The 25,102-nt window shown below is 38.0% G+C and overlaps 1 protein-coding gene across 1 annotated transcript in view; it reads right to left on the reverse strand.

Moving 5' to 3' along the window:
* Positions 1-600: 600 nt before the first annotated feature.
* STAU2 (staufen double-stranded RNA binding protein 2) overlaps positions 601-25,102 on the reverse strand; it is a 166,688-nt gene continuing 142,186 nt past the window's right edge. Inside the window, exons 14-15 of the mRNA XM_032182097.1 lie at positions 2,593-2,681; positions 601-1,742 (exon numbers count right to left, since the gene is read on the reverse strand). Of these exons, the coding sequence (XP_032037988.1) occupies positions 1,649-1,742; positions 2,593-2,681 (183 nt within the window). The 3' untranslated portion in view covers positions 601-1,648. The remainder of the gene's footprint in view (positions 1,743-2,592; positions 2,682-25,102) is intronic.

Here is a 25,102-nt window from a genome sequence, read left to right on the forward strand (position 1 = left end):
CTTGTTCCCGACTCCTTTGCACGCCACAGAGTCAGACCCTAGAAAAACTGCAGACTCTTAGCACAAAGGCTCCTCATCTGTTGCGGGGAGAGTGAATCATACCCCTGAGAAACATGAAATAGAAAGAAGAACTCCACATTTTTTAGTGACTACTGACTCTGTAAGAACATGATACACATTACTCTGAACGCCTGTCCCAGAGGTGAATCAATGGCACTGTATCTTGCACCATTTCCTTACAGTGCTGCATGAGTCACTTGGGTTTTGAGCCCTGGTTTACACACTTCTGAAATCTCGTGCAACGTTGTCATGGCTGTTAGGCAGTGCTTCTTTATGTGTTTATTACAAGGGGTTTACAAGAGGTATACATCTATTTTGGATGAATAGATGATTTAAATACCGTGTTGACTGATCTAACACAGTAAGTTTGTAGAAGGTGGTGACACGGGGAAAGGAAGGTTGAACACAGGCTTTGGCATGATAGCTAGTTGTTCATTCGTTTTAATTGCTTTTTGTCTTTTTTTTTTTTTTTTTTTTTTTTTTTTTTTTACCTCATTCTTTTAACTGCCTACCTGTGAATGATAAAGAAAGAGACGACACTGTCATTGCACACATGAACTGATGTGGTTTTACTGCATTTGGCCACACACTTCAATGAAATACGCTGGTACAGAGTGCAGCCACAGGTCTTATCTCTGCTGCTACTCCTTTCACAAAAGAACACCCTTAACATCAATGTTTTTCCTTCCTTAGCTTGATAATGTTGCAATCATACCTTTTGCTGTTGGTCAGAATGCAGAGATTAAAAACACTCAGTTGATGCAAACAGTGGGTCGATACAACACACAGAATGGGGTGTAGATGTGCTTCACACAACAGAGAGCAGAATCGAAGGGGAACATGTCACTTGGAGGCAAGACGCCTCTTTAATTGATTATGGCAAGGAAAATCAAATACCATATCTGCTTTTTCCTGGAGTATATCAAGACTGATCATAACTAACATCTGTTCATGTTAAGCAAATACTTGTCATGATTTCAACTTCTGTTTGCATACAACTCTGAGTAGTGCATCTTAAAGTCATACATATTCATATAGAATGAAGAATGCATAATGTCTGCATAAAAAGATAAGCTGTATGACTATATATGAAGACAACAACTACAATTCTCACAGCACTGTCATTGGTTAATTTTAAAATATTCAAGCATTATTTAAAAAACAGTAAGCTGAACTTAAAACTACACTACGAAAAATTGTATAACTGAACCAATGCTGACTTCCTCAGTATTAATCAATTTTAAAGTTTCCTTTTTTTTTTTTTCTTTTTTTTTTTCTTTTTTTTTTTTAACCTAACACTTTTGTTAATTAGTTGTCATTTTAACCTCCACTAACATGATCAGATTTCTTCTGCCTCTGGGCAATTGAGTTATGCTCTGATCTTGAGTTCTAAGGGAAATGTTCAATTTTATTTTTTTCCACAGTTGAATAAACAGTACCATGTATACTATCTCGTGTTAGAATAGTGTTGTCTTCACATAAGACTCAAATAATGGTATTAGTCATTCATTTCCTTGTACACATACACCCTATTGCGTGTTGACAGGTTTATAAGGATGCAGTGGCAGCCGTGGGTGCTGGGAAGCTCCTAGACGACAGCCTTTGAATCCTTGCAGTCCTGAGCAATGGTGCCTGAGTTAGTCTGTTTATTGTCTGCTTTCTCTCCCAGATGCTTGACTTGTCTGAAAGATTAATACATTAACAAGAGTGGTAAGGTCCAGGGTTGCACATCTTTAAGACATGTTTATTAGCAGATGGCACATGAGATTCAAAGGTCACTGTGGAAGGTAACATTTTAAAGTGAAACAACAATATTTATGTTCAAATACTATGCTGATGAGATCATATGGAAAAATGTTTCTGATTAAATTAGTTTATAAATAACCACGATATATCTATCGAAGACTCCAGATGCCACTTATAGTCTTCTTTCTCCTATTCTATTACACCCTAATTTATTTAGTAATACCAGACTTTCTCTTTATATAAACAGACTAACAGCTGGAAAACAACTTCTATACTGGACAGACAATCCCACTTTCCTAAATAATTGAAAATCCAGTGTGAAACCTGGGTCTATTTTCTGCTACTTAAACCTAATATTCCATATAAGACTTTTTAAGACCTGAAAGGATTTTTAACTTACTTTTAAATTCTCTAGGGTAAAATTCACCTTACAGACATAAGGACTTACTGGCAGATAACTATCCTATTTACAGGCAACATCATGTTCTATAACATTTTGACAAAAATCATCTTTTGCTACTTAAAAAGAATCCATACAATAAACAGAAAATCCTGTTCCTTAGGATTTCTATAGGAAGATTGACTGTCTCGTAGTCCATTACCAAATATTATCAGTAACGCTGAACCTGAAATCCTGTTTATCCTCTCAAATTGTCAAAAACTTTATGCAAATTCGAAAGGAAAATTTTTGCACAGGTTTAAAAGGGCAGCTAAGCTCTTAATTAACATTTCTTATCTCACATGCCACACAGGCATTAAAATGCAGAGGATTTAAATGGTACTTACTTTTCAAGTGATCCATTTTCAACTTTCATAGCCCCTTCCACTGGATCCAGTCCTTGTTCTGAAAACTGTTTCAAGGCACTTAATGCTGCCTAAAGAAAAAATGAATTGTTAAAGAAAACACTAACACAGCTGTATTAAAAGCAAACGGAGAAAGGTGTGTATTTTGGTATTTTGCATCTAAATCTTTTCCTGTATGTAGAAACTACTTAGACTGCACAGCTAATAAAGAGGGTACAGAACAGTGCCGTGATAAACAGCTGTGTTTGTGCATAGATTTGGGGACACCTTCTTCCTGGGTACACGAGTGACTTCCATTTGTGTTAATGAAAGCTGCATTACCTACACGAATAACATGATATACTTTTAGGATTCTTGCCTTTGTGCCCTGTAAAGTCTCTCCCGCTTCCTCATGTGTTTTCCTAGAGCTTGCGCTTCCTGGAGCACCTATGATGCCTGCAGATGATTGTGGAAGTGTGGGCAACAGGGCAGCAGGGAACTACCCCAAGACTGGATCTTGAACAATACAGAAGAATGATGTCTTATACATAGGCCAGTGAACTGTACTAAGCAAGGTGAACCAATATGGATTGATTATGAAGCACCAGCAACAGAAGAGTTATCAATTTTTAGCTTTCATTTTACTGCATGATTGCATATTTTATTAAGCAGCTTCTCTCTCAACTTCATGAGTCCTGCTTTAGCTCTGCAAAGCACATTGCTCCTCTTTCCCTTAACTGCTTTGGCAACAGACAAATGATTTTTTGTAATGAATTTAGCAAAGGTTGGTTATGAAACTGTCAGACACCTTGTGCCTCACTTTGAAAACACAGCCAGCACAATAAAACAATTGAAGTCCATTCTGTCTTGAAGGTGAAAGGCAAAGCAGAGTTGAAAACCAGATTTTTCTATTTAATCACTCCCACCTAATTTTAAAGTATTAATCACAGGGAAAAAGAAAAAATAGACACTGCCACCCAAGGTAACAACACAAACACTGGAACTGACTGCAGGCCATGTGGCGTTGTTGTTCACAGTGAGGCCAGCAATTGCTGTTTAGAAAATTGGAAGTCGTTCTCTTTTTCGTTGTTGGGATAGAAAGAATCTGTCTCTATCTTCTTTTCCCATTCCTTTTGGGCAGCAGGGGCTCTGTCCGAAACAGGAGCTGCCATTGTAATGAAGAACTAGATTTGCTCTCATACTAATTCTTTGCCTGGATTCTCTCAACAGCTCCTTCCCTTGAAAGGTATGTTTATACAACTTAAATATTATTAGACAATGTGTATTTTGGCAAGATGAATAACAGTGCAAAAATTGCCAGGCTGCCCTAAACTAAAAGACCATGCATCCCGGATTTGTCTATAGTAATGACTAGCTGCTAAAGCTACAGAAGGCTGCATGAGGTACTCCCACCCATAATGTGTGAAGGTGGAATCCTTCTAGTCTGTAAGGCTTTATGTTTTTTGTCCTAGTAAACAAATGAAAAGCTAAATATTTCTTAAACTGTCTTGCCAAATATCAGATTATTGCTGTTACTTACTCATCCACTCTTCCTTTGCCATGTGTTCTGGGCCCCCTGTATCTGACAGCAACCCTGCATTCTACTTGCTCCTTATTCCCATCCATTCACATAATTATTCCCTTCATTTTAAAATCTCTGCTGCCCACATCTTACTTTTTATTACTTTTCCATGCCATTGCTTGACCCATAAGGGCTGAAGGAGCGTCAGCCCTTCACCTCAGAAACAACTTCTGCCACTAAAGTATCTATCAGTTTTATCATCCTTCAGATTCTTCAATGAATAAATTCTTCTTTTCCTCATTTTTTTTCTGTTTTTCTTGACATTTTGATATATTTGCATTTTCTTTTGACATCTCTTTCTCTACCACCGCACAGTGTCTGTTGCAGTTTCAGACGTGTATTCTCAGCTCCTATAGGCTCTGATCACCATCTGCCTTTCCATTCTTGATCTTGACTGAAGGGCAAAATCACTAGGTTTGCTCTAGTCAAACAATTCCTCCCAGTGGCAACAAGGTTTTTCATCTACTCTTAACTTCTGTTTGTTCCAGTAACACAACACCTTTCTTCATCCTACTTTCTCCCTTCTGCTCCTCTTCTTGGGATTCTTCTCATCACAGTGCAAGAACTACTCAGCAAGTGAAGATGGGGGGATTTGGGCTCCTGTGCTTCCTTGCACAGGACTGCTTCTGTGTTGTACTTAGTTGATCATGGGCTAGCAATGGTCTGCACCAAACAAACCAAGGAGTAAGGACTGGCACACAAGAATCTCCTTTCTTCTCAAATCCATGTTTCATGATCAACATTAGCAAAACAATCAAATCTATAAGATTTATTCTTATGTATGGTATAGCCCAGAAGGCATTCCTAAGCAGCAGTGCAAAGAGAGAAGGAAGCTAAGACATCTGCTCCTCCTACACAGCATTATTGCTACCTCATCTGTTTTTCAAACCCACCTTGTTTACATTTTTAAATACCCATTCTTAGCTTCCTGGTCTGATGTGTGAATTGTAAACTTGTGGAAGAACTGTTTGTTCAGGTTATTTGTTTGTAGAGTGGCTTAGATGGAGAGCCCCTAATCATAGTAATAAGTAGTGTCACGATTTGAGATTAGGTCACAAGGTGATTATGTGAAATGCAGAACAGACTGATGTTGATCAGTGGTCACTGAAATACACAGATCATCAAGAGATTAATTGGACCAACACAATCCTCCTTTCCAGAATTGCTTTGAATAAACACATTTGTTACTTGTTTCTGCTTTACTCATAGAACAAGCTATTGCAAGGCAGATCACATAAATTACAGAGCAGCCTTCATGGTTGCTTTCCAGAAAAAATGCTTTGGAACATCCTGGAGAAACATGAGCCAATGTCTCAACAGGAACAGATCATGAGGGCATCTCTTTTCCTCCTCCATCAAGAAGGGAAGTGCTGAAACACAAAATAATGAATTCCTTTGCCTGTAAGCACAGATTTTTATTATATGGATGTCAAGGATGTAAATATGGAACATCTAGAGGAAATATATAAAATGAAGGTAAGATTCAAAGTGCTGTCTTAATAAGACAACAAGCATTTTTAATAACAACACAACATCCAAATCCTAATGCTTGTAAGGTGTGTCGCCTCGTTTCTCCATCTCACACTTTTTCAAATCATGTCCTTCCCAAGCTCAAATGTTAAAAGGTAAGATCTCAGATATATTTCTGAAACTAGATTCTAAAAGGGGCAAGTAGCAGGAAAGCAGTCCTGCACCTGTATCCCTGATCTTCGAAGTGGAGGTGTCAGGGTGTTTTTGTGAGCTGTGCTGAAGAGCCAGCCCTCTACATTGTCCTTCATTGCTGGGTTTCTCACCTTTGCTGCGCTGGAAGCTGATGATCTCTTTGAAAGCTCAGGCTTCTCACTACTGAATCCCCACTCTCTATCTTCTGCCTCGGTCCCATATCTTTTCCAAGCCATCCCAGTGTCCCTGTTCTTCCCTTCATTAATATCTGCTCCAGAGTTCTAACTTCTTTCACAGCAGAGGAAAAAAACCTCTATTTCTCCACAAATTTCCCTCTGCCTAGGCCCCTTCTTTTTCCTGCTCCTAAATGCTCTCCCATGCAGGAGCTCCAGCTGCTCCCAGCTTCCAGAGCTAAGCTGCCCTTCCTCAAGCCCTCCCAGCCTCCTACAACTTACAGCCCCTCTTTATCTTCCAGTTTCCTAATGTATTCCAGGTTTACATGAGATTTGATTTCTTTTGCATGGAAAAATGTCTCTCTCCCTATAGGTCACCTGTGGTGGAATCCTAACTACTTATATCCTGACTTTTGCAACAACATTCGAATTTTGGGAAAGTTCCTTTCCTTTAAAATGTCCATTAATGGGAGGTGACTTATGGGCAGTAGAGGAATGATAGAATGGGCCTTACAATGCCATTAAAACTCCCCCTTTTCTTTGTTCCAGTTCTCCCATAGCTCGTTCATATCTGGGAGGATCAGCAATGCTGAGAGAGGTAATTAAACAATACTTTGAACCTTAACAGATGTCCTTAATGGTACTCCTTGCCCTGTTGTACCCCTAGACATACATGAAGATGCTGGATTCAGGAAGGAAGCTGGTAGCAGGGAGGCTGTGACCTGAATAATCAGCAGAGTGACACAGAGCCCAAGTAATCCGCAGCGAAGAAGAGTTACAAGCAGACACTGGGCTAATTTAATCCATGATTCAGTTCTATTAGTCCCAACAGATTTACACAACTTGGCTTAAATATAACTTGTGAATGGCAGATAACTTAGGTTAAATGAAAAGGAAAGAAAAGAATGGAACATTTGACAGTGAATCTGGTGAACAATTTCCTCTTTTAAAGGCTCAACACTTCCTTCCATTGATATTTTTCTTACAATAGAGCATCTGCACAGATACAGAGAAATTTTTCTCTCCCCCAGAAGATTTTACAACTGTTTTGTGAGAGAAGCCCCATAGGTTACAGAACAGATGTCCTTACACATTTCTTGTATCACTTGTTTTCTGTGTAGCTACAACAGTGCCAAAAATACGATGCCAACAGGATGCACTGCACTGCTAGCTGTTTGTCTTGGCTGCCATTTCCACTATTAGTGTGTGTGTGTGTGTATCAGGATGGGGATGGATGTTTCCAGTCATTTTTTAGCTTTCCTCAAGTCAATTGGCAATTAGTAAATAGAACTGAAACTTGTGAATATTCTTCCTGTTTCTCACCCTGGGGATTAAGTGTCTTGTAATGACAATCTAGTAACATTAGATCATACTTTCAGCAAGAATTGCAGACAGGCACTATACTACTCCATGTGCATTTAAGCCCACATCCTCGTGATAAATTTTTCATGTTTGTTTTAGTATGTGGCTTGTGTTTTTCCTCTTAAATCTATATTGTATTTCACATTATTCTATGAAATTGAACATTGTAAAAGTTTGTTGTTCTCTGTGGCTCTTCCAGTTGACTTTACCAACGTCTGAGACAATCATAATAAATACTCTGTTTAGTATTGTTAATTTACTGGTGAGATGTCTCCTAACCTCAGTTTTCTAAAAGCATGAAAAAAAAAATATTCAGCTTGGCCTTAATCAGTGTTTTCTGAAGACGTAAAATTAGAGGCAGAAACACTTAGTGGTTCAACACTGGACGAAGTCAGGGTCCAGAGTGGATAATGAAGTACAAGATTTTATTGTATTTAGTTGCTGGTTCTGTATTCAAGGTTGAATCTGCAAATGACTCAGTGTGATCATGATGCCTGTAGCCATATGACATATGCATGAACAAATCTCAGGCTGCACTGAAAGCTGTGGTAAAAATGATAGGCAGATAAATCCCTGGTCCTTGATTTCACTTTCAAGCCAAAAGCCTAGACAAGAGCAGAGTTAGTGCACGAACTAATCTCCCAACTATTATATTTACTCAGTATTCATATGCTTTCTACACTAAGAGAAAAGATGTCCTTCAAAGCAAAGAGGCTCTTCCCTGCTCCCTGACATTTGAGGCCTCAGAAGACAATATCATCTACGAAATAACACTGCAGCAATGCTGCCTGCATCAGTAATGAGATGCACTTCATGACTTTTTAATATGAGGCTTTAAATTTCACATTTAAAAGCTATTGAAAAAAATAATCATCAACAACACAGCTGTTGAGGTGAGTTTGAGGACTTAGTGTCCCAAAGCAAAGCAACTGTTTAAATTTGTATGTATTTAAAATTATTGTTCTTGGTGATTGTTTTTTGCTTTCTCTTGGTGAAGATATTTTTGACCAAGCCTCTACTTTGCTTTAACTTGCCCACACCCAAAATTGCATGCACACACAAATGCACAAAAGGAAGATATATTTACACATGTAGACCTAGATACATACACACAAAGTAGCTAAGATTTGACTCCTCCACACCTACATTAAATCCTCCTTGACTTACCAGGTTGGCAACATAAAAGCTAGCCAGAAATTAGCTGGCAGGTATTGCAAACAAATTCCTTTTCCCAATGGTTTCTGCTGTAAAAGAATTCACTACACTGCATGCAGTAACTTTTGTTAAGAGTTCTTGTCACTTTCCTCATAATGTGCCGTTCTCCCCAGATGATTAGATTTCATGTGAACCAATGTTAACATCTGTTTAAAAATAAAATTCAGAAAGGCTTTTCACACCGTACAATGTAAACCTTAATTAAATGACTTTAAGCCCTTTCCTCACACATTTTATGATATGCATGAAAAATGGAAGGTTATAATCTGATTAGCTCATGTAGTTTACATGGAAGTAGCATTTTCCAAACTGATTAATCTTTCCACAAAGGAACAGTCACCTGATAGGCACTAGAATTAAGGCTACTGATTGCACCTGTCAAAAGAAGTAGGTTAGAGGATAGAAGGAGCCCTTCTATCTTCAAATATCTTCAAATGAAGAATGATGATTCATGGATGTAGCTTAGAACAAGTCCCACGCAGTAGTTAATGCTACCCCCAGGCAACTCATGCAGCCAGCACTTAAATGACACGCAATCCACATAGAGCCTGACCTTGCCAGCTTTCTGGGGGGTAATCCTAACGTAAGGATTAACTGTTCTTGAACATATTTTCCAATATATTACGCAGAGTTTCTATCAAAAACAGCCTGTATGTTACCTTCTTTCAACTAGTTTTATCAGACACGTGAATTCACAGTTTGAATTCCTCCATGCCTCTCAACATTCCAAGAAGTGGATGGAGTGAAAGGAATTCAACATGGAACTTGGTTTCTGTAGATCTTCATCTTCAAATATCTACTTAAGTAAATGGGCTGGTTGAATTAACAGTGGAGAGAATCAGGCACTTGTTTATTTCAGCATGTGAACTACCACGCTAGAAAACCAACCACCATTCTTGGGACTATACAATAATTCCAGAAGTAATGAATAGCAAAGCATTACATTAAAACCCAAGAAACAGCTGCATGATCATCTGAGGTGAGACAGTTCCATTGCTTTAATGGTGATTCAAGAGTTTCTAGCCATGAGGAGAGAAAACCATACTGAAAAGCATCTAACTTTTAAAATAATGAAAAGGCATGGTTTTTTACAATGAGTACGTGATTAAATAAAACTGAATATGAAACTTAATACTGAAATAAGACATTAATCTGGGGCAGAGAGGCTAGTCTATTTTCCAAATTTAGGTTTCATACCTATCTTCAGGTAGGCATAAGAGATGAAGGAATAGCTAAAAGATCTATAAGGCACTCAGAGGAGATGTTCTTAAATCTTTGTTTTCTCAGACACTTTTCTCCTCAAGTGTTCTCAACTGTGAGGAACAATATTTTCAAGTGCTAAAAAATGCTAACTTTGCATGATGGAAACCATCACTTCTTTCTGAACATCTTAGAAGAGTTTACTCTTAGAGTGTCTATTCTCAGAGTAGATAAAGTTTACTCTCCAAGTATTTACTGAGGTCTGTCTACACCCTCTAACAGTGAAGCAACATTTTAAAAGTTCAGCCGAAGTATCAACAGTTAAAATAAGTCCTGATCAAGCCTCTTTTGTCAGATCATTTCAGTACCTCTCCAGTCTTTACTGGATCTGATTGAAAAGTCTGGAAGTTCTTCTAAAGTGAATTTATTTCTCAATTCAAAACATATTTTTTCTTCAATTGTTACAATTGAAAGAACAAAGATGGAAAGAACAATGCATCATCACAGTTTACTAATCAGTACAGGGAAAACAATTTAAAATTTAACTTCCAAGCATTTAGACTTTCACCAAACAGCAATTAATATTCAAATCAATCTTGCTTCTAATTTTGTATCTTCAATCAGAAGCTATTTAAACACTAACTTTCAGAAGGAGGTAGAAACCTAGGTAATATAGGTGCTTTCAGTAATTAGAGACTTCCAAATGAGAGCATTTAGATGGCTAATTAGTGGATGGATAAGTAGAGGTAAATCATAGAATTTAGACAACACTAAAAAATGGCTGAGAAGCTGCAGACAAAAATTACAGGAGATTTTAAGGAACATGGCTTTAAACCTAAAACTGAAAACAGCAGAATGTATATCCTCAGGCAAAATGCTGCACCAGCAGGGAAGAAAGGCCATGAATCACTGTCTCTTTCATCACTGATGGCTGGAAAATATCCTTGTCAGCTGCGTTCTCAGAACAATTTGGTTTATTTAATTATTTATTTATAGGCATTTCTACACATTGCTGTGTAGATTTGCAAGTCCACTGTCATTAACCCTGTGTGGATTGCGGCAGAAATTAAGCTCCTGATTTAAAATAAGTGGACTGAGGTTTTGGCAGTGTAACATTTCTGGGTGACTTTGAAAATGCATTGGAACAGACAATCCCCTTCGTCAGTCTGACCGCCACAGTTCCATTCTGTTTTGAACATTGCTACAACAGCTTTCTCAACATAGCTAGCAGTACATAAATGGGGTAAAGACCCCACCATTCCCCACTAGGGAATGGGCCCTAACCCATATTAGTAGTGTAAACGTAGCCAGAACTTGTTTTAACAAAACAGACGAGTTTTAAACTGAGTTGCATTTTAACAAGATATAAGCATTTACTCTGTTATCTAAGCAGTTTTCTTAGGCAACTGCTGATTTAAAGTCATTTTTAAAAATGGCTATTAAAAAATTGCTATAAATTCTCAGAGAAGATCCACAGCAAAATTGGCATACAACAAAGTAATGTAAAAATTGTTATAGAAGATCCACAGTTAAATTAGTGTGCAACAAAGTTCAAACTATCAAGTGTTACTCAATGCTTATTTCAACATGGTTATATTTCCACATAAAGTAAACTGAATTTGTAAAACACACTCACTAGTGTTTAAATGCTTTTCATCTCTACTTGCAAGTGTCTTCTTCTTCATGAAAGAGTATGGCACAAAGGACCAGAGGTGTTTTTATTATTCTTGTTTTTAAAGATAAGGAAACTAAAGTAAAGGGAGGGTGCATCAGCACAAAAATATATGACCCAAAGGTCAGGCAAGAAAATAAGAAAATAAGAATCACTTTTAAAGATTTACATGCATTTTATCATAGCCTAACATAGACAGAGGGAGATCCTTAAAAAAAAAAAAAAAGGATGTAATGATGGAAAATAAAACCACAGGCCTCACTGTAGCCAGAACCTCATTCCTTTCACTACCACCCAGCAAGGTATAATCTTCCCATTAATGTTAAACACTTTTCACAACCTAGCAGAGAAAAAGACTCACTTTGAAGAGAAGCAGGCAGGTAAGAGCCTCTAACAAATTTAGATTTAGTTTAGACACGGGAGCGATTTCATAAATATCAGATTCCTTGGTTTTAGCAATTTTAAAATGAAAGAATGTTTGTTCTTTCATGCCAAGCCCATTGCCTTCGATTATAAGTGTGTGTCAGTCTAAACATGACTAGAAACCTGAGTTTGAAGACAAAAGCAACAGATTACACTTAATGCAAGGGGCTGCCCATTGGCTCATTCAAGCAGCACATTGCAGCTTGAACAATGGGGAGTTTAGGGCTGTGGATTCTTACATTACAACATCTCTAACGAAGTCCACATACTAAATTGCATGCTATCTCTGCTTCTGTGTAACTCTACTCCTGCAGCCTGCGTACAGGCATTCAGAGAAGGACACTTCCACCCTGAAAGCACTAGGGACCAATCCCCCTCTTCATTCTCCAAGTCTCATTTTACAAGTGTGCATGTATGTCCAACAAAGTACCAAATCTAGACTGACAGCTAAAAGTGTTATATTTAGCATACATGGCATCTAATCAGAAATTTGAGTGTTTCCAAAAGGCAAAAGTTTTTTTGATTCTGATCTCAGTGTATTTTTATACTGCTTTAGCTGGTATTTTTCTCCTAATTGAAGATGATCAGAGTCAGGCTCATTCAGCTACAGGCTGAAAATCTCATCTGAAGCAGTTCATAATGTAATTTTGTCCTTGCTGTCGATGGCTTGTCCTCATCCCATTTTAACCTACAACCATCAGCTCCTTTAATGGAAGTGTCTATAAAGATCTTCTCTAAAATATGCTTTTCCAGCACACTTAATGTCTTTTAATGTCTTTCCAATTAAATCCAGATGTGAAAAGCTTAAGGAACAGTTCTCAGGACTGAAAAAGATGACATAAATCTTGCAGCTGACAGAGATCCCACTGAGCTCAGTTGGGGAAACTCACAGAGGACTTCTTGTGGGCCAGAAAAGCTGCTGGGTATAAAGACAGATGTGTATACTCCTATTAAAAATTTTTAAATAAAAACTGACTCCTACAATGAGGTATCCACAATTATCAGGGACATTACTAACTGAATCCCTTAATGTGCTGAGCACATCCTGTGTGGCACAGATTTCCCTCATCTTTTGGGGAAGCTTATCAGAGTTGAAGGGGGTCACATCTGTTAAGGAAAGAGCACCTCACCTTTCAGGATTGCAGCTCTTAAAGCAGTGCAGGGACTGATTCTGGAAAATGCTGTCTGTCTTCATCTCATACTGCTATCTGCCAGGAGATAATGTGCTCAGAAAAGTGAAACTCTGAATTTCTGCCTCCTTTACCTCCTCCATAATTAGGTTAGCAGATTAAATTGTGGTTTCATTACAGAAGAGCCCTCAAATGTGCTATTAATTAGAAATTCTTACTAATCTGGTGGGAAACTGGGGCATTTCTAGTGACTAACTATCACTGATGGGCAAGTGCTGTTTGTGCAGCTGTCAGTTTGGGGGTTATTTTGCTGTAATCACATGTATACTCTCAGATATTTTTTTTTCTTTTCACAACATTACATTATCTTATTTTGCCCCTCCCCAGCTGTTTGTAAATGCGGGTTCAACTCAAGCCACATCTTTCAGACAGACAGGAAACCTCTCTACTCTCCCTCCCCCCCCCAGCTTGTGTTAAATAAAATTTATAGACAACTGCTCAATGCCTACAGTTTCAATACTTTCCTACCCCCTGCTAATTGTTTATTTTTGAAATTGGTAAAATATCCAGAGAGATCAATGATTTTTAAAGAGTTTCATGCTCATAAGAAGTAAGAGGAAAAAAAGGAAAAATGTTCCAGCACAGAAGAAAAAAAAACATTTCTAATTGAAGATGAAGTTTGGGTCCATGTTTATTAGTGACAGGGACATCAGTAGAGATTCTTTGGATAGTATTACTTAGTTTCACTTTTCTAATGTCCATAAAAAGGTCTTAGCACAGTTTGTTGTCATGAGTGAGTATGTGGAAACATGAAACTAGATAACAATTAATGGATAATCTTGCATACTCGTGTACAACAATAAACAATCAGATATGGGATTTAGACAATAGTGCAGGCCTAACTGAAAGTGTCAGGCTCCTAAACACCTGAACAAAATACTTGAAGATAAAATTCCTGCAGATCTCTGCTTGCTTTATTTTCCACAATGGCCAGCACTTTTCAGACCATCACTCCTGCAGGGCTGAAGGCTGGATCTGACTCCCACCAAATCAGTGTTTCATGACCATCACTCAGGAGACACGAGGAATGCCCTTCCCTTGGAATGAGCTGCTGTCTCCATGAGGATCCCAATCTTGGCTAGCTCGGGAATGAGCTCAAATCTCCTGTGCTTTGCTGCCAGGGACCACCAGGCCAGCTCTGATTTATTGCTTTTTCTTTGCAGTTTTATGATACAAGAATGTTCACTTGTAATTACAATAGCATTTTGTTGGCTCCCTGCCTTCACTTGGGTATGCACAACACCATATCCTTCATTCCAGCCTTTTTATGTCAAAACCCAAAATTTGAGAAGAAAAGCACATCAGAAGTATTATGAAGATGCTGCACATCTTGTTATTCCTCAAAGAGGTGACTTGTATGTATTTGTTGTTGGGGATGCATGACCAGCTGGATAGGACACTGAACTAGGTGTCAGGAGGAGAGCTGGTCAAAATTATCTCTCAGGAAAACACTGAATAAAGAAACAACCCTTTTTAAGAGAACATGTCAGTTTTGAGGAAAAACTTTCTAGGTCCTGGACAGACTCTCCAGTCAAAATATCACTGACAAGTGCCATACACAACCACTGGGCTGATGAGTATGCTTGGGGTGACACATTCATACTTGCTTGTTCTTCTGTGTGAAAAATTCCAGGAGGTCTCTAATTCACTTCAAAATGAATGAAAATACTTGAAATGTTGATGTGTTATGTGGGACAAAAAGTCTGTTTCATTCAAAAGAGTGACTCTGCCACTAATCTGCTATGTGACCTTGGAAAGCAAATTTAGCTAAATATTTGTCAGACATATCCTTAGCTCCTGACTTTGAGATCAAGTAGCATATTTAGATCTTTTTGTGTGTGTGTAAATTTGATTTTGTCAATTTCAGTAGAGGTATGCACTTCTTCATAGGAAATTCCAGGTATTTTAGATACCATTTAATAGTTAACTGTCAAACAATTTCCAAGTCTTTTAAACAAAGAATACTTCTGTGCTACTTTAATTTATAGTGCCATATATGTCCCATTTAAAGTGGCTGTGATTAAGAAGAAACACCGAGCTTAGATTTTTCTACTAAATGAGAAAAGTTTAAAGCCAATAAACTGTATCTAGGGTTTTAGCTGGGAGATGAAATAAAGGGCACATTTGTTCCTGGTCACTGAGTTTTTAACCTGGGTCTGTTGCTCCTGCTGTTAAGCTCCTATACATTCCTTACTAGCACATAGCATCCAGCAATCCCAGCTCTCAGAGTCTGGAATTAGAGGTGAACTGCAAAATAAAACAACGTTTGGGGGAGAGTTACTGTATGGCAAGTACTATTCATTCTGACAGAAGAAGGCAGCTGCAAAGGTTAATTTTAAAAAGAAGACTTTTTCCACAGACATTTTAAAACCTTAAATTAGATGTATAAATTCCAACTCACCATTTGGATCTGAAGATTCTGACAATATCTGGAAAATGTGGAATGTGCTGCTGAATCTGGTGGATAAAATGCCAGCTGTATTTCACCTAGCCTTTTAGTACAGCACAGGAGATGTTGTGCCTTATGTTTCTACTCAGGTTTCTACCTCAGTTGTGCAAATACCTTTCAAGTGCCTCAAAATTCATCTTTACTGTACAACAAGGAGGAAAGGGGAAAAAAAAATGGTTTTCTAGCAACAAAAGAAAGCTATGCAATTTTTCTACCTTGACCCTTTTCCATACTTAAATTTGTATTTTCAATCACATTCTGTTTTTTGTTTTGTTTTGTTTTGTTTTGTTTTGTTTTGTTTCAAATAAAATATTTTAGCCTGTCTTTTTACAATACAGGAGCAGTATCACTATTGTTTCTCCTTTTACCTCACAGTCCTGTCTTTCAAGGGTATTTGAGTATTTCTTAAAGGTGAAATAGAAAATGGAGAAAGCCTAGTAATTACTTCAGTAATTCATCATTTCAATGATCAAGTTAAATGAAAACATTGAAAAAAAAAAAAAACCCTCTAGTAAAGCATTTTTTCTGCCTAGTCCAATGCTGCCATTGTACACAAAAATTCAACCATTTCTTTAGCAAATGCATCTTGAGGTGAAGGACTAGTCCTCTACTAAAATCAGTATAAGTTATTTTCCCATTCATGTCGTGAAGTGGCAGATGAACTTTTTACCATATTATTTCATATTTTCTATTGTGTACAGCTTTCCTTTTTTAATGGAAATGCCAAACCTATCTGAGGATTCAACATCTACTTCCATTTGTATGTTGATTTAAGAAGGAATTGACTGTGTGTACCTGGATTTGCTATACAGTCATTAATTCCTGTTTCTGGCTATTACTGCAACATAGGTAGAAAGATAAAAAGTGTACTTAGTGGTGAGGGGTGGTGACTTTCAGTCACCTCCATGAATGCTGTCCTTCATCCTTCTCTGCTAAGAAGGGTATACATAGGGCACTATGTTGCCCATAAAGTGCTTAAAGTGAGACACTAACGAACAGGAACAAGATTTTCCCAAGAAATCTCACTTCTTAAACTCAGGAACTTCTCCAACTGGCAGCTCAGCAATGCAGATTAGGCACTCCTTGACTCTGATCAACTGAGCTCTGTAACTACAGACCTGCTTTTCCTCCATTTACAGTTACAGTCAGATATACATGTATATATATTTATATGTCCAGTAACTTTACTGAACAGCTGGCTTTTAGTCTGGAAGATCTGCTAACGGCTATTTTGTCATTTCATCCTAGCACCTATTATTAAAATACATTAACCACAGCTGTCAAGAAGAGCTTATGCAAAATCTTGCTAGTTACAAAATAACCTGTCAGGATCGGATTCAATAAAGAATTCAGGTGCTTACAAATTAGGCACTGTAAGAGCAAGCACATCCTTGGAATAAAATCAAAGATCTGAAGTTAAGTACTCGGTTTCTTTATTCAGTGTGAGACAAGAGTCGTGTTTGTCTGGAGGATGACCCAAGAAAGCCACATGCTGAATATGGAGCTACCTGCAGGCCATGAGGTTCTCCAAACCCAGAGGTGAACTCCTGCTCCTCGCTGGAGTTCAGCTGCAAAGACAAAACCACAAACAGAGGACCTGGGAGCTTGGTCAGACAGGATCTACAGACCCAATAGACCAGGATCTACAAAACCTCAAGACAGCTGGCTCTTCCAGGTCTTCTACAGACCAGGCCAGAGTTCACTGGTTTCACTGAAAAGATGATCCCCAGAGGAGGTGGTGGAGGTGAGAATCCCCTTTTTGTCAATGGCATGATATGGGAACACTTGTCCAGCATACAAGAGAGACAGATTTTAGTTTTCTGAGCTTTAAGCAGGAGACTGACTCTGTAGGCTAATGATCACAATGGTTAGTGAGGTGCCCTGGAGAGAATGCCATGATCCCCAGATAACTTCTGTTCTTTACCCAATTCTTAATTTAACACAATGTTCAGAAGTGATGAACGCAGAAACTGCAATCCAGTACTTCTGCTTTTAAGTGCCTTCTTTAACCTGTAGGACACAATAATATTCCTTATTTTGCTTTCTCTGTGTGATCCTGTGTATTTTAATTTATTTTTCTTTATTATTATTATTTTTGTTATACAGTGCCTCTGATTATCTAGGTAGATCGATAAATAGCTGTACTTGCCATAGAGAATCTCCTGTGTTATTATGAATACCTTCAGGCTGTGGAAGGAACAGGGCCTGAGTTCATGTTTCTTCAGTAAGTTTATGTTACTGTGTAGAACATGGAAACCACTAGCAACTTCTCCAACCACCACTGAAAATAAAAGCCTTCAGGATGCTATTTTGTCTAATATTTTTTCCGTATGATTCATTTTAATTACCATACTGCTGTATCTTAATAAGAGATTTTATTAAGATAAATAATTGTAATCCTTAATTAGTCAAGCTGTTTTTATGCAAATGAATTCCAATAAGCCTGCTCGTGTATTCAAACCCTATGAGAAGATTTCCAAGATCAGACTACAAAGAGTTTTACTCTGCCATGATAGAGTGGTGTTGCTTAAAATCAACACACTCACAGTAAAATATATATCTATATATAAAAAACTAATGTAACAATAAAAGCAAAAATACTAATGTAAATTAAATGGCACTAAGACATTATGCCCAATCTTATTTAGCTCTAAGATTTTAATACTTGTAGCCCTCACATAAACAATTCAGTCTTAGCATAAAGGAAAAGCTAGCTTTGTAAGGCTGCCACCAGAAGGGGAAAAAATACACTCATAACCATGCATATTATACAGCAATATTTCTCAAGCACAAATAAGATCTAACTGAAACCATGCTTGAGATAACTGTCATGCTATCAAGTTACAATAAAGAGAGAAGGAGATCAGACTTATTCTTTCCTTCACAATGAAATCAGTATAAACAAATCATATAATGTTTGGACACCAAACTCCTGAAACAAAGAAGCCTAGAAAATCTCTTAAAACCACCCACAGACTCTGCATGCTGGCCTGTGATTATACAACTGGAGAAGATCATCCAAACTGCGATGTAAACCAATGTCAGTCTGCAAATGATAGTACTACAATGGTTCTAACAAAAAGTAAAGCAAGGCCCTGGAACAGTAAGGAATACTTTTTATGTTTATCTAACCATTTTCCCCATAAATGAGGAATACTTTTTTAAACTTAGAGAAAGAAGACCACTTAGTCCCCATACTGAGGATAATAGCTCTCTTGTGTGTCTTTACTAAATTGCAACACACATCCAGCTATACAAAAAGGAGTCTGGGACCACTAGTAAAAGAGAAGGCTTCCTAATGCACTCTAGTGCCTATCGCATTTCAACCTGTCCCTCCGTGAAACCACCTTGTCCTCATATTTACCTGCTATTTGGGAATATTCGGTCTAGTTTTTAGAGATATATATGTGCCAAATAGCATATGTCTATCTCCTATGGCCTACACGCAAAAAGAGATGCTCAGATGATGAAATGCTTTCAGTTTTCTCAGGAAAATACAGTGTTTCTGTAGACAATACTTCCACTTCAGAATTGTAGTTTTTCTCCTTCCATGACAGCCAAAAGCAAATTACTCTAGATCTGAATAAACATGTCCCTGTCTAGAAGAGATGTGAAAGAGTATGGCCAATTCTCTGCCTATGAATATTGCTTTGAAAACATAAAACACTACATACTTCTCAGGTTAGGCTTCACAAGGTGAAAGTCATATAGTACTAAGGACTCTAAAGCACAGGATTAAACCAGTTGCCCTGAAGGCAGGGTCTGTGATCTATCCATTTTTGTCCTGTTTCCACTCAGTTTAACACTCTATAAGGCTGAAAAATATTTTACTCAAATCAGAAGTTAATGATATGACACGCCTACCTTCCTTTTCCCAAATGCTCTGAAAAGCACTGGCATGCCTTTCTTTCTAGCTATGCCACAGAGGAATTTTATCATTCATATATTCATATATACTTAGTAAAGAAACTTACTTCATTAAAATCAACCACCCCTGAAAATTGGTTAATAATTTATATTTCCTTAACATTAATCTCATTCTTGTCTTTAAGCTACAATTGACTAACCTGTAACTTGGTATCAACCATGGGTATTAATCATACAAAAGAAAACAAAAGAAGTAATGAACTGACAAAGCTTGTTAGTCTTCTCCAGTAAGAGTGCAACAATTAACAATACAGTAATTGAATATAATCATTCATATGCGGTAAAAAAATATCTCTGTATAAATAAAAGGAATAAAGAATGGTAGCTGACAAAAACTCAACCATCTTGAGGGAAAAAGCCAAGCCATTTTTACACTTAACAGACTGTGAAAAATACCTTAATTATTAAGAACTTATTATTTGTATTAAAATGAATAAATTGCTATTTCTAAGAGAGTATCTTCTGTGGTATTTACATAAAGGCTGTTCCCTCATATTGTCTTATATGCTTCTTATATTGTATTGCTCACATTTCATCTTTTCTAGGTCTTATTTACAATGTTGTGTACAGCTAAAAGTCATGCTGTTTACAGTAGCACATGTGCAACATGTACAACTTCCAGTTGCATGTTAACAATGCACTTGTATGAAGAGTGTTTTTCAGGAAACATAAGAAAAAGTCTTAGCTGCTCTTAGTGATCACTAATTCTCTTGTGTTTAATAACAAGAAAGCAAGGCATATATGAAGAGCTATAGTCAGTCAATTTTCCCCAGTATTTTGTTATTAATTTTTAATGTGAAATGCTAACTTATAATGCCTATAACTTGAATATAAATCATTTTGGATTCTAAAGGCAAAACAAAATTTAAAAAATTGTATTTTTTATGTTGCACATTTAGTCAGAATGTAATTCCAACCCTTCCCTAAAGAAGAGGCAAGAAGGAGTTTTCAATAAACTGTGACCATCGTATGCTGATATTTTTTGCATCGTAGCTACAAGTTCACAATATACACTGCATATTTTAATAAACAACATGCTTACTTTGCTAATAAGTTCTAAAAAGAGCAACCCCCTCCTTATAGCAGCTGCAGCGACCCAGATGCCACAAAACCAGAATGCCTCTGCTATGCAGGGGAGGGGCTGGCTTTTCCTTGGTGCCGGCACGTGGAGATGCCGGCTTGCACCAGCCATTCGCAAATACATTGTACAATGTGAGGTTTGGACACGGGGCAGGGCAGGAGTGTGTGCAGAACTGGTTTAACAAACAAGACAGAATTAACTTATGTGTTGATGTACAGATGGCAAAGGAGTCTCAGATCTGGTTGGCCAAGTGGAAAATGGCAGCTCCAGCCCTGTGCCTTAGTCTCTCCATTACACCACAGTGCAACTGCCTGGTTTTTCTGCTTTGGCAACAGGATTAAGCTCTAGCCCTGAAAAACTGATTCCATAAAGAATACGATGTGCACGTGCTGAATAACAAATTCCCATGTCATCAGAGTTGATTGTTTCTGATGAACAGCAAAGTTTGGCTGGCAGAGGAACTGCCCCTTCTGTTTGGCTTGTGGGAAGACAACATTGTCTATTGTTTTCTCCACAAAACTCTTAATACACTGTTTGACTAGCAAGAGCAAGCAACAAAAGCCCTGATCTCTCCTGGAAAACAGTGAAGCTTCTTCTTTACAAAGTGTTGTGGAAGGTAGTACTGGAAACTCCAGCTTTTTCAGGGAAGTGACAGCACAGAGCTGCTAGCCTCTTGCCATATTACTCTTCTCCTGCATGTTTTTTACCAAGTCCTTTCAACAGTGAAAAAACAGTCACCATGCCCATTTCTCTGTTGTGCCATCCATCTGCAGGTTGGCTTGGCTGATGCAATGGATATTACATGTATCCCTGGGCACTGAAAGAGCTAAGCACAAAGTCTAACTAATGAAGAGAGAAGAAGCAAATTTTTGCCCCTAACATCCTGTAACAAGAAAAGGGTAAGCAGAGGGTGAGCTGAGTTTTTCAGATCAGACATAAACTGATCTGTGATCCTCATCATGCAAATGAAGGACTTAGTCATGCAGCTTTCTCTTTGGAGAATGCAACCAGGCAGGAGTAACTTGACAGCTGTGCTCTCACAATAGCTAGGTTGGATTCCTGTACACTCTTGAATCCTGTGCATTGTTTTATTACTTTGTATTTAGATGTACAACACTCCATGCACCTGCACTACAGAGCATTAAACCCTGTATCTACTAAATCTGCCAACACAGAAGCCAATTCAACTGGCAGATTTATTTGATGTGGTTGTTCACTGGGAAGTGGAGTGAAAGCACAAACTTCTCTCAAGTCTACCACTGAGGAAACAACTGTAATGTTTTAGTGATGTGGGTAGGACCCAAGTGAGTGACAGAGTAAGGCCAATTTGCTGCAGTAAGTTATTTCTGAAACAAAGAAACAAAGTTCCTTTGTTCAGTTTTAACACTTTTCCTGACTTCTATTACCCACTTGCCTTTTCCCATTCCCAAGGAAGGTTCCATTAATCATCCCTCTAATGGAAACACTTGTGTCTGATCACTGAGCGGTGGACACAGGCATAGTCTTGGGCATGCACTGAACAAGAAGAAGCCCAAGGGAAGCCCAGCTGAAAAGTTTGGGAAAGCAAGGATGCCTTTTTAAAATAAACTTTGGAGAGGTCAGCAGGACAGCAAGGGGTCAGCACCAGGCAGCCAGTGGGTGGATGGCACAAGAGAAAGACAACAACACTTGTCATTAATTATATCTGTTGGAATGCTACACATTTTCCCCCCCAAGTGGTAGTACTTCAGACATCCAAGCACAATCTCTCCCACGTCCTACTCGACCCCAGGCAGGGCACATGCCAAGAAGCTTTCATAGAAGCCAAGAAGTAGCTAATACAAGCAGTGGTTAAAGAATTTAAATGTGTCCCTCCACTTTGAAACATTTCATTTCTAGTTTAAAGCTATCCCATCCTATCTGTCTCCTCTATCAGTGAAACACATTTTTTTTTAGAGGTAAATATGGCTAGATTTCTGTGCCCATCCTCAGCTAACAAAACTCTGACTTTCTTTGGAGAGGAATAACTACTGGAAACTGGACTGCTGGACTGCTGAGAACAAGAACTCTGCTCGTAAAACTGATCCTGCAAGATCCTAATACTATGTACCACTTATTCAGGTCTAGATGTACCTGATTTCCTTTTTTTTTCTCTTTTTTTTTTCTTTTTAAATTTCTACTGATGTCAGAATGCATCACTACATGCAATTTTGCATGCCTTTCTATTGCAAAACTTTGAACTATCCTTATAGTAATAAGTTATATCTTTGATTTTAATAAAATCCCCAATAAATTGTTGATGGGAGAAGAAATTGCAAGCTATTAATTCATGGATAGATCCATTCTCACTTTACCCTGCACTCACCAAGGACTTGCTCAAAGTTCATTGTCTTCTGTGAGCAGAGGGAGAAAGGTATCTCTGGAGCATGATTTATCACATCCCAAATAGGTAGATGGGACAAATCAAACTCTGGAAATGTATCTCTCTGTGCTTTCAATGCAGTAAAAACTATACAAATAGCCCAACTTAGAAGCCTTGCAGCTGAATGAAAGACATGCAAGACATTGACTATATAGCTTATGAGAAAGCTTCGAGTACTAGAACTTTAGCATAGTAGGTTTCAATCATAGCATGGTGTTACTTGTTCATATTGTAAAAATTTCTGCCCTTTTCTGCATCTTGGCCTGAAGTGTCTTAAAATCAGCTAGTGGGGTTCCTTTGTGTAGATGGAACAACAAAAAGGAATCTGGAGGGGATTGTGCTGGAGGAGGGTGGGTGTCCCCTGTGCACTGCAGAACCTTGTTTTGCACTAATGGAACTAGACAGAGATAACAACTTGAGCAGGATTGATCTGGATATGCTAAAGCCTGCTAATGGATTCAGATTATTATTGGGGAAGAAATGAAAAGACAGCACTGGGACCACTGAAAAGCACTGTACAATTCTGTGGCTTAAGGAGAAATTCCCCCATGGTGCAGGGAAACCCCTTACCCTAAATCCAGCTATAAAAATTGTAGCAGAAAACTATATGTATGTATGTATGTATATTGTAGAGAACAAGGAGATCTTTAGAAAAAGAGAATTCTTCAAGTAGGTTTAAAAAAATGAAAAGTGTGACTGTGTTTTCATTTGAATGATGCATCAAACAGTAAATATTCAGACTGAGTATTACAGTCTGTATGCTCGAGATCCAAGATGGAGTTTGAATCCACAGCTCCAGAGCCCAAATTCAACCACCATAAATTTTTGAGTTTTGTTTACCTCTTCCTCTGCAGTTTTCAAGCTTTCATATAGTCATAAAATGTGGGCAAAAATAGGTTAATTCTACAAACAGAAAAATATTGTGGAAGGAAACATATGTTGTGGTACAGCACAGTATCCACAGGAAAGTATTAATCATTTTTTACGGAAAAAAAAAAAAAAAAGCACACCACTACCCAGTGGTGAAAAGTAGTAGCACTCTGGAGTTATTTATCTCTGGATAAAGAGAGTTTTTTACCCTTTGATAAAGAACTCCAGAGTGACCCACACCTTTTGGCACTTAGAGGTTCAGCACTTATTCCCCGGTCAAATTATTGAATGAGAGAGTTAAGAATAGAGAAACAAAAGTTAAACATAAAAATTTAAAAAGCATCACTTCTTCTCTTCTCCTCAGAAAACAGCAGCAAACAAAACAAAGAATAAGCCTGGTTGTGCTTATTTAAACCATTTCCAAAGCTGCACTTGTGAGTTAGGCTTGTATTAACCAGAGACTGGATACCCAGCTTCCTTTCTTACTTTGAGAAACTCATCATATCTAGAAACTGCTTCTGTAGGAGATGGAGAGAGACAGGTCTAAAACACAATGCAAATAACTTGAATTCACTACTCAAAACACCAAAGGGAAGGGAAAAAGAGACCTGTCCAAATAATCAGTTTTAAAAAGAAGCACCTTCAGGTAGCAGAGTTCATTCCTCAGATTTCTTCTGGGACCTCACTATGAAAGCAAGTTGCCACCCCACTTCAACACGCTTCCTTCAATTTAGCTTCACCTCCTATCCGAAAATGTGTATTGATTTTACTGTGTTGTCCTACATGGGCCAGTGAAGGAAGTTACAGGTTAGTGAGACTTCTGATCCATAGTTACAAAACACATACATTAATTGATTCAGAAAGCCAGAAGGCAATCACAGTGTTAGTGCTGTCCTTGTGTGTTGACTAGAGAAACCCATAGAACCGCAGAGATGTTTAGCAGCTTGTTTCCAATGGTGAGCATTTTACTGCCCAGAATTCATTTTTGTCATTTGAATTTGAGAACCTACAGATTTGTGCTATTGGCTCTTATGCCCTTCTCAGGAAGATCAAAGTGTCCCTTAGCAGTCAACAATTTTTTCTTTGTAAGTACTTTGACAGAGTCAAGTCAGCTCCCTTTTTTTCCTTTAGAATGTAAATCAAATGAGCTTTCAAGTCTCTCTCTCACCAAAAGACATTTCTCCCCACTTCCTCTAGCAAATACTTTTTTTAGTGACTGTTTTCTGAACTTACCTCAGTGTTTCCATATCCCTTTAAAAATTGCTGACACCAGGACTGGATGAATTCTTCCACCATCAACTTAGCC

Source organism: Aythya fuligula, chromosome 2, assembly GCF_009819795.1.
Source record: "Aythya fuligula isolate bAytFul2 chromosome 2, bAytFul2.pri, whole genome shotgun sequence".
NCBI classification, from domain to species: Eukaryota; Metazoa; Chordata; class Aves; order Anseriformes; family Anatidae; genus Aythya; species Aythya fuligula.